General features: G+C 37.8%; 1 protein-coding gene across 4 annotated transcripts in view; it reads left to right on the top strand.

The window, feature by feature from the left end:
* The window catches only part of kcnh1a (potassium voltage-gated channel, subfamily H (eag-related), member 1a), a 49,646-nt gene extending 39,816 nt beyond the window's left edge, over positions 1–9,830 (top strand). For all 4 annotated transcript variants that reach the window (XM_034152370.1, XM_034152366.1, XM_034152369.1 and 1 more), the window contains 2 exons: positions 1,111–1,307; positions 4,085–9,830. In XM_034152370.1, coding sequence (XP_034008261.1) covers positions 1,111–1,307; positions 4,085–4,948 — 1,061 coding nt within the window. In that variant the 3' untranslated portion in view covers positions 4,949–9,830. The remainder of the gene's footprint in view (positions 1–1,110; positions 1,308–4,084) is intronic.
* The last annotated feature ends 1,400 nt before the right edge of the window (positions 9,831–11,230 follow it).

The following is an 11,230-nucleotide window of genomic DNA, read 5'->3' on the forward strand; positions in this document are numbered from 1 at the left end:
TGCTCGACACACAGGAGATCTAAGTGTTATTTATCATTAGCCTCATCTGGATAGCAGTCAACGTGTTATTGCTTTTGCAACTTTTTTTTATTTTTTATTGTAATCAGCATTTCATCATGCGGTTCAAATATGTAATCAGATGTTTTCAGTCATGTAAAAAATAAATTCATACATATTTTCATGCTGTGTGAGAAGCTGTTGATTTCGTTGTTGATTACATTGAATCATAACACTTCATGTTTATAAGTTATAGTCATTATTAGAAATAAAAAAAAACCTCTCTGGAAGTCTCACTTGAGTGGTCAGGTGCGACTGTGTTGCTAATGCTTTATGAGTCTGTTGCAAGCCCTTAATAAAAACAACTTTCAGGTTGCCAGGTTGTAAAAAGACCCTCATTTAGCATGGCACTTGATTTTTCTGAGAAGTGTTGACAAAGTAACGAGCTAGCAAAGTAGGTAAGTTTGAGAAACCGGCTCGAGATACACTTTTTGTTATATTCCATGGAATGCTCTTAACATCCCGATAGCAATGAATATCTTAAGTGCTTTGACAAAAAATCCATAAAACAAAGTCATTTGTGGAAGCCGTAATACTGTAAAAAGCACGACCAATCATTTTAGCCGGCCCGGCTAAAATAACTGGATGGCCTACCTGCCTGTCAGCCTTCCATCTGTGCACAAACTTATCTCGTGCCCTCATTGGTCATGTGCGCGTTCGTGTGTGTTGGAGGAGGGGCTCTGTAAGGAAGTGGCAGATTTTTTCCGGCTGTGTATTTTCAAATTCTAGCGATCTCGAGCTGGTTTCTCCGAAATGACCTACCCCACCTTTAAAGGAATTGCCGCTTCAAAAAAGGAAACTCACCAAAGACACAGATTTACAAAAAAAACACCAGGTTGTGAATTAAGTTTCTTTTTACTCAGAAAAGAAAAAACTAAAAATTGCCTTAAGAACTGTAGATGGTATTTTTCACAACCTGGCCACCCTAGATGTATTTTAATAAAAGGCATACAACTGATGTATAATGCTAAAGTAAATGGTTTGTCAATGCTAGTCGTATGTATTAATTTCCTTTTTGCTAGTACCTAGTTTTAACTCTTTCTCTCTCTGCAGGTAAGGGAGATGTATTCGGGGATGTTTTCTGGAAAGAAGTGACTCTCGCTCAGGCCTGTGCCAACGTCCGAGCTCTGACCTACTGCGACCTCCACGTCATTAAACGCGACGCCCTGCAGAAGGTGCTGGAGTTTTACACCGCCTTTTCAAACCACTTCTCCAGAAACCTGCTGCTCACTTACAATCTGCGAAAGAGGGTGAGTGACTTTTAAAATAACACCAAGAAAGAACAAATTAAAATTCACTCAGTTCAGATTTGGGCTTTTCACAATTCTTTTCAATATCTGGAGAGTTCTGCTCTCTTTCAACTACAGCTATTTTCAAAATACTTGTTAGAAAGAAATCATTTACACTTTTAGTATTAAACTGAGTCAATTCTCTTCAGGTTTTGCACATGCTTTGAATATATAATTAGAACTTTACAAGAAAAAAAGCAAGAAAAAAACGGCAACTACAGAAAGGTAGTAAACATTCTGCTTTTCAATTAAAGTTAATTAGATGTACTACTCAGTTTGACCTGTCACTGTGCCTCTGATCAGACCATTATTTTTAATGAAGAGCTTGAACTTTAAGTTGATGTCCTGCATCTCGTTGTTATTTGGTGTCATGACTCATAATTGCTGCACTGCTTTTTGCACTGTGCGTCCCAAAGGTCACATAGTAATATATGTGTGGGGGAGTGCAATGGCTGCCTTTCTTTCTACAGTTTCTACAGGAGCAGCCTTTTTCTTTCTCTCTATGTTTAGCTTTAATGGCTGCCTCTTCTCATGTTAAAGGAAGGAGACTAACATTATGTGAAATACGTTTGTTGCTAAGAGTTAGGCTAGAAGATGTATAACTGCTCTTTTGTTTGTCAGTTAAATATGAAGCTGCAGCTAGGAAAAAGCTTAGCTTAGCACCAAGACTGAAAGCAGGTGGAAACCAGCACGGCTTTGTCCAAATGTACAAAAATCCACCTACCACCATTTTGGAAAAACTCAAACAGGGAAAAGCTAACTGCCTCATAACTTACAAGCGACAGCAACGCAACTTCAAATGACGGCAGCTCTGATCAAAGTTTTCTGTAACTGTCCGTTTTCTTTTCCATTAACCACTCTATAATCACTGCAAGAGCCCAAACCGTTTTCCTGTTAGTGGTTACTCCATCTGTCTTCTTCTGCTGTCCAGCACTCTGTCTTTTAACCTCTTTCGTTCTCCTGCCTTCTTTTCCTTTTCTTTACTAGGGACAGTTCACCCATCATGAATCCAAAGTGTTGTGCTCTATACAAATATAAACATGAATATTCAAAAAGTATTCCACAGTGTTTTCTGATGGACTCTAATGTTTGTTGTCCACAGTTTAATTAAATAAATTTTTGTGCGGATTGATAAACCGTCTCTTGATCCTCCTTAGCGACGGTCTGTTCTTCTTAGCAACAGTTTGTTAGTGAGAAATAACAACCTCTGAAATTTCCAAATTGACCAATCAGAATCAATTATTCAACTAAGCCGTGTAATAAAAAGTGTTATAGATCTTATTATGAAAGAAAACAGCAACAAAGACAAAAGGTGGCTTCTACCAGAAACATTGAACACACCGTTTTAGAAAAAAGGTACATTTGATAGATTTAATACCACAAATGAAAACAAATCTAACTGGGCACGAGCTCATACACAACACATACTACCCTTCATGCACAAACACAGTTCCATTAAACAGCCACTTTTTATAGCCACTCTTCATATCCTTTACCCAGAAATGAATATCTGTGATCAAAAACTCAAGTGTGGCTACCAATCGTTACCGCATGCATAAGCAGGTTAGGCTGCCCCAGAGAGAACAAGTCAGATTGAATTGCCTGCATATGAAGAGGCAATCACATCTGCTGCATTAAAGTCTCGATTCACCAGGGTCCCACACTACTCTGAATGTATACTGCAGGGAAATCCAGAGATGGATTAAATAAGGAGGCCTAACGCTGCCTTCAAGGAGCTTGTGAGGTTGTGTTTACGTCCTGGGAAATCCGACACACGATATGTTTGACATTCAAGTGGTTCGAGTTATGAGAACAGTGTTGCTATGAGGCTGAGAAGGAGAATAGATGTTGTCGGGCCTTTTTAGAAATGATGAATGATTTTGTATTTATTGCATTTCTTTTGCAGGTCTCCCTTGAAAAAGAGATCTATGATCTCAAGGGACCAATCTGGTTAAATAAAGGTTTGAAATTAAATGAAATGTCAGTGCCTTGCCCGATAACTAAAAATGGGTATTTTTCTTGTTCCATTTTCTATCAAAAAACGTCCACTTAATAAGTTGGTTGTTCAAACACTAGACTCTTCTCAAGAACATATCAGTCAGATATCCTCGGTTGGCTTTTATGTATAGCTGAAGCATCTATCTTTTACAGTTGTCTTTTAAAAGTTTATAATATTTAAAATTACATAATTAAACCCTGAAATATCGATATTGGCCTCGCTCACCACTTTATTGTTTGTGCACTTAATGTGAAGCTACAGCCTGTTAGCTCAGCAAGGTTGTAAACTTAAATGTATTTTGCTGAACCTGTTGTTGATCATTGCGCCCCCTACTGGCAGGTTAAGAGCAGTTAGTTGTCAATGGCGGTAAAAAAAGCTGAAAACCGTACAACACCAAGTGTCCATTAGCAGTTGTGTGTTAAGCTAACAGTCTTACAGTGTCTGTTTACCCAGGAAAGCCAGAGGCAGGATCTGAACTTTCCCTCTGTGTCGTGGGAATAACCTCTTTAAAGGAGACATTTACACATTTTGAAACATTGGCTTGTCTTCCTCACAATCTGTAGAATCAGTGAGATAAATACACCTGTTTATCACGCTGATTTTGCTCTGTTTTTATACTTCAAGAGATTAAATTGACTTAAGGCCCTCCAATGCTTGTATGCTTGCATTATATAAAAGAAAGTAAGAGATGGTTTTTGTCATCCTGCTTTACTCATACTATCTTTAAATCCTTTTGTAGATTGTCTTCCGAAAGATCAGTGATGTGAAGCGAGAGGAGGAGGAGCGACAGAGACGTAAAAATGAAGCCCCTCTGAACTTGCCACCAGATCACCCGGTAAGGAAACTCTTCCAGCGCTTTCGGCAGCAGAAGGAGTTGCGGCAGGAACCTGAAAAACCGGCTGACCATGACATCGAGAAGGGCCCTGTGTACGTGGACATCCCGATCGCCAAAGCAGCCGTCACAACCACCAGCATCGTCACGGTGACAGAGAGCCCAGCAACACCTTCATCTTCTATGCCTTCATCTTCAACAGCACTCAACTGCTCTCCTTCAGACAAGGCGACGCTGCAGGTGCCGGTCCCCGTCTCTCTTATCGGGGGCCGGGTCTCAGAACCAGTCAAAGTCAAAGGCTGGGGTCGCTTCAAGGAGTCCATGGCCAAACCTGACAATTGGAACAAAGTGTCCAAAGCCGAATCCATGGAGACTTTACCCGAACGGACCAAGGTGCTCGAGTCACAAACGTCTCTCAAGAAGACGGACTCTTGTGACAGCGGCATCACAAAAAGTGATCTGCGCCTGGACAAAGTGGGCGAGTTTCGCATCACGCCCCAGGACCGGAGTCCCGTGCAGCCTCCGGAGACCAGGCACGCCTTCTACCCCATCCCGGAGCAGACGCTACAGGCCTCGCTCCTGGAGATCAAACTGGAGCTGAAGGACGACCTCAAGAACCTGAACGTTCGAATGTCCGGCCTGGAGGCGCAGCTCACAGAAGCACTTCAACTCCTCAAAGCGAGGAGATCAAATGCTGACTCTCCACAGCCTCTTTTTGACATTTCTAGACCTGCTTCACCAGAACTGGACAAAGAAGACATCTTCTCTTGAAGGAAGGTACGTTAACAAATCAGGTTGACTCGGAATCAGCTGGAATCCAGTAATATCCAGATTACTTGGATATGCTGCAATGGCTGCACCATTTAAGTTATCAGGCAACAGTGTGGTCTTTAAGACGCACCGGCCTTTTATCATGGGGGTGTACCCGACCGTTTACAAGGCAACATCGTGTGGAAAAGTCGCGGGTGTATCCCAGATCTTGTTGTCGGAGAAAAACCGAAAGATCGGGAGGTAATTCAAAAACTGACAGCTCTACTGTATGTCTGTACATAAGTTTGGTTTATTTTTCCATCGCACTATAATGGAAAAATAGCTTGAGCGGTTTGATATTATCTCGATTTTGAGAGCGTCAGTGGAAGACCAACGTTATATCTCTGTTTTGAAATGAGTAGAAACAGCATGACCCACTGGTTTGTTATTGCATCATTTGTATGGGATTCTTTGCATGTCACATAAAGTAGGCGCGTGTCTCTAAATTGCAGATGGTGCATATTTAATTAATTAAGGCCACACCGTGAGTCATTTGCATTATTTCACCATGACAGCGGGAAAGCACAGTCTTTCCAGATGTTGAAACAGGCGCACAGTAATTTCCTCCAGCAATTGATGAACTCTTCTTATTAAATCAACTGCCAGGATCATTATGAATAATACAACAGATAACTCTGGCCGAGCAATCAGATTTAATCTGGCAGAGCTAACAATTCCTATAAACCATGGGAGGATGAAAGGCAGCACATTATCCATCTTTCCTGATATCTTGTATTTGTTTTTCTCGTGTACAAACACTACAAACACACATGTATGTACTGTATGAGAGCCATGAACTTCTAGCTTTGTTGATGCATAATAATGTGATGCAGATGGTACTGATAATGGCTGTGGCCCTTCCCTTATTTTAAAAACTGTAAAGTTATGAATGCTCTTTTGCACAATATTTCTTAAATAAAATGTATTTATTACTAAAATATACTTCACAGTGCAGGTTTGTTCATGTAAACAAACACAAAAGTCATTGAAAACTGTTATATTGATGAATTTTTTGGGGTACATTTTTCCATTTGTTGCACCAGTTAGCATGCATGATTAATTTGTGTCTCTCTTCACATTCACTCGAGGAAAAACACATCATCCCATGATGCCACTAGACAAAATGGGACTATATTTAAGGAACAAAGATGGTGAAAATGTTCGGGCTATGTGTTCGTAATGCAGGTGATTTGTCTTTGTATTTGAAGCCAATATTTGGAGAGAACATCTACTTGCGTCCGGCTTACACAAACTTAACGTTCCCTAAATGTGCATTAAAACTTGGCGACAACCGAAAACACCAGACTGCTCCTGCATACACAGTGTCTCACCAACAATATTCAACTCATTTCATGTAGGAATAAAGGAAACAGCAGGATTCTAAAGAGATAATATACCACTTTTTGTTCTTTATCAAACATTTGACTGTTTTGGGTAATTATTCAAAAACAGCCTTTTAATGAACTGAAATACACCCAGACATTGTTTTCCAGTCATGATAAATAACATTGTTTAGGAAAAAGTATACATGTAGATAGCAAGTGTGGGCGAAATGTCATGTCTTTCTCTTTAAATTGTAATTTTTGTTTAACATTTGAACACAATGCAATTTCACCACAAAGGAAAAAGGTATTAACATAGCAATAAACTTATACAGAAAACAAACTGGATACATTGGTTACATTTTTCCTCAAATATATCGTTAAAAAACATTTTTATGAGTCAGTACTCTCTCAAGAAAAACAGAATTTTGTGGAAAGAGGAAGAAAACAGATTAGAAAATGTGATTCAGAGCATTTTTATTTAAATTATTATTTTGTCCGTTACGGAAACCTTTCAAGTCCAGACAAAAGATAAATACAATTTCTAGTAAAGGTGAGTTCTGTCATCAAGCAATAATAATAATTGTGCATATTAAAGGACAATTTGAATGCTAAAATATCCGTTAAGGCTCTTTAAAATTGTGTTTTCAGTTTATAAAATCAATAATAATTGTGGATATTTTACTGATACAGAATAATTTTAGGGTTAAAACATCAGTTCAGGCTCTTTAGCTTTGAATGATATGAATAATGGAAGAAAGTCTAATAGTATTCAGTAAATATGACTCACTGTTGCAGTTTTATTAACACCAGAATAACATAATTGAAAGTCTGGAACTTTACCGTCAATACAGTCTTACACAAGGCACAAATATAACCATCATTCTATATTATCTATTATTCATATTGATAATTTATGTTCCCTGTGAGCCTTTTCTCTTATCAAGACAGGACAAGCTGAGACAGCACGACTCAGAGGGAAAAGACGCTGTTTTTTCTTTCTCCAGCACATTCTGTGGCTCCATTTCCATCAAAAATTCAGCTTACTTAAAAATGCATGGGCATGTCATCACAGAAGTGAGAAAGCATTTGGTTTAGAGCCAGTGTTTGTCTTTATAGGTCTGCTTTGACAAATAGTTTTGGTGGTAGAGAGACGGTTTGATTCCGAGAGGGAAAAGCACTAAAATATTTTTGCTGTGACCTCTCTATCACAGAGAATTCATAAAGCTGCTGATAACACCAGTTCAGAAATCAAACAGAGGCAAAAAGAGGGCATACAGTGTCTGTGAGGAATTCAGTCACACTAGTCAAAGTCACATATCAAACGTATGTAATGCGAGACACAGTCTTTATCTAAGATTTGACATCAATAAATCTAAAAATGTGGTAAAAAGGGACTTCTTCATTTATTGGGATTAAAATGGCACTTAATTCAGACACACAGTGACTTGAAACAGACACATTTAAATCAGTATTATACTATGGTGAAACAGTTTTACAATTTAAATTGTTTATTGATTACCATGTCATAGCTCAATTATTTTAAGTGTTAATTTTTCAGGTTTAATATTACATTTTTTCAAATCCATTATTGTTATGCAGATTAAGTGTTTACTGTTGTATTTACAGTCAAACTATGTGTATGGTAATACAAAAACAACAAAAAACACACAACACTAGCCTACAAACTAAAAAAAACACAACAAAAACAGTATAAAAACAATCTTTGAGAAATGTAGAAATGTCTACCTTCATAATAATTAGGTGGGTTTGAAGTTATATCTGAACGACTTGGCATTAATCAAATCTAGCACATCAAATGCATTACACACACTACAAGCCAAGCACATTAACGTTTTTAGAATTACATGAAGGTATTGTTGGACATTCTGGGACATCCATATTTTTTAACAATAGCTCTGGAGCTAAGGCTAGCTTATTAGCATAAAGACTATAAGCTGGGAAAACGGTTAGCATTGCTCAAAGTTCAAAAGCACCCACCAACACATCTAAAGCTCATTAATTAACACACACTTTATCTGACTCTGTAAATCCAAAATATAAAAGTTATGTGTTGGTAAGCGTTTATAAACTTTGGACAAAGCCAGGCTAGCTGTTTCCCACTACTTCCTGTCTTTATGCTAAGCTAAGCTAAGTGTATTAACATACCGTTCTAGCTCCGTATAATGCAAGAGGGCAATTAAGTTTCACATCTAACTCTCAAGGCTCTAGGGCAAGTTAGTGTTCTTAGTCAGAAGACAGTGTAGAAAGTGAGTTAAAGCGTTCTCTTTTTCTGAAATTATTAGTGAATAGTAGGCTATGCATGAAAGCTTGGGACACACTTTGAGTCAAGATATTTTGAGGTGAACATCTTTTAATATTTTACAACAGTTAAACCACAACTGTTTAAAATAAAGTAAAACTAATGAAAAACGTTTTAGCTTGCTCTGACTTTTCATAATACCAACAACAATGAGGTGCTGAATGTAATTTCAATATTATTTATGTGATTCAACCATATTGAACCTGCATGGAAAATAATATCTAATTTGTATAACAAATGACAATTTAATTGTTTTCTTAGAAGTTAGTAAAAGTGGGATATTTTCATATTAGCTAAAATAGTTTACTTCACTAATGACACTTATGAACTACACCTGGTAATATTTGTGAAGTTCAAGACACAAACAATGAATTTTAACGTTCTGTTAGTTTTTGTGGGACTTAGGCCTACTGTATTATTCTATTATAAGGATGCATTAAAACTGTAAATTCACAATTCTTTAAGTAACATTTTACAGTATCAAACAATACCTGAACCAGATACAACAGATTCTTCACAATATAATAAGTCAAAAAGATAAAATGTGTTCCTGCTAGAAATCTGATTGTGTACCACCATTTGAATGCAGCCCTGCAACAAAGATATGGCATGTTGAGAGAACTTCCACCTACACCTGTTTTCGAAAGGCTGAATGTTTTTTTTACAAATACTATAAATATACGTAACTAAAATGGGTTGTAGGTGCACTCTAAAACTCAGAGACAAGATCCTTGAAAGCAATATGTAGTTCTGTGCTGTAACATTTATAAACAAAGGTCCAAGTCGTAAGGAGAAGTATGAGAAACCTTTTACAGTATACTGCACTACGACTTCATTACATTTACCCTTAACATATTAAACCTTTGATTGCTACTGAAAAGCATGCAACACTGTGCCTTCATAATATTGCCCCGTACTCCTTATCAAGGCCTACAGTGAGAAAATTACTCCTTTGAAACAATTTGAACACAGAACTATTTTTGTGGTCAGCTATAGGAAGCTGCCTGGTTATAAAACCTTACACATACATATATATATATGCACAAATAATATTGCAATGTTTAGATTCTTATGAAAGAGAACATTTTTGTGTATGGTTTATGTAATATGCACCTGTTCAAACACATCAAATGATGACAAATGTATTTATTTCAAGCACAATGGGAACTCTTTGTTATGAAATGTGACACACTGTACTATTCATAATAAATATTTTATACATACTGTAGCCTGTCTTTTCTCTTTGGGGAGTGCATGGCATCCATTTATCCGTCAGTCTTTGTCTTTCAGCTGAGAGCTGGGAAAGTGAAACTCAGCAGGTGTGTTTCTCCCGCTGATCTTCTCACGTCAGATTAACCTCGCAGTTTCGTGCTCATTTAAGAGGATTTGTTGCTGAACCCCGCTTACATTGATCCTACTTAGGTGCCACAGATATGATAATCCCAGGAGAACAGAAATCAACTAATGGAGACACTCGAGGCTCGCCACAAACAAGATGGTCCAGATTTAGTAAGATTTAAGTAAGTAAAATGGTACTTATAGTATATAACACCAGGTAAACACATATAGATAAATGAATGGAGGACACAAATACAAAAGACGCAAATTAATTACAGCTCCTACAAAGGGATAAGATAAGATAAGATGTAATTTATGAATCCCAATTTGGGAATTTTTTTTGTTGCAGCAGCATAAAAAAAAATATATATATATATAAATAGAACAATTCTAAAATAGAAATATCACAAAATAGACATAAACCAGCATTAGAGAATAAGACAAATATACAGATGACCGTGAAGATAAAAAAATCTATAAACTGTCTGACAAATAAAAACACTATTGAAGGGCCAATTTTCTGTTAACAGAATATGCACAATATAAGTAGGATATTATTTACATCAAGTGTGCATGGGGATCACGTAGACATGGGATTTGAGAGTTGTTTTTTTAAACAATTTTTCTTGGGCCACCAAAAAGTGCCTATGTTGACGCAACTGTGTTAGATAGGGGAAGACAGAGGGGAAGACAGAAGGGATGACATGTGGCAAATTGTTCCCTGTTGGATTCAAACCCTGTCCCTCCACATTGGGACCGAGCCCCAGTACATGGGCTGCCCGCTCTACCATCTGAGCTATGCGGCGGCCCTTGGATCTGTTTTTTTAAAGCAGACTCAGCTGATAACAGAGGGGAGGGAGACAGTTCCAGTGGCATGGGGCCCTTACGGCAAATGTGCAATCACACTTGGATTTAGGGATGTCTGAAGTTTAAATTCTAGTCAAAGATCAAATCTAAGTTTCTTATGGAGGAAGAAGAAACATTACGAGCCAGAGGGCCGATGTAGGACTTCAGTTATTATATTTTCGGACCGTGTATTGAAAATGATGATTGTAAAGAGAAAATAATGTTAAATTGCTCTATAAATAATAATGTATTGAGAGCCAAAAGAGAATCGTTCAATTGTAGGCGTCAGTAGCTCAGTCTGTTGAAACTTGGCTATTAAACCAAACTGTAGCAGTGCGGACTTGTAGCTGGAGTACTGCCAGTTTGCCTCCTGGGTGCTGCAGAGGGGTCCTTGAGCAGGGCACCAACAGCTCC

This window comes from Trematomus bernacchii, unplaced genomic scaffold (assembly GCF_902827165.1).
Source record: "Trematomus bernacchii unplaced genomic scaffold, fTreBer1.1, whole genome shotgun sequence".
In the NCBI taxonomy this organism is placed as follows: Eukaryota; Metazoa; Chordata; class Actinopteri; order Perciformes; family Nototheniidae; genus Trematomus; species Trematomus bernacchii.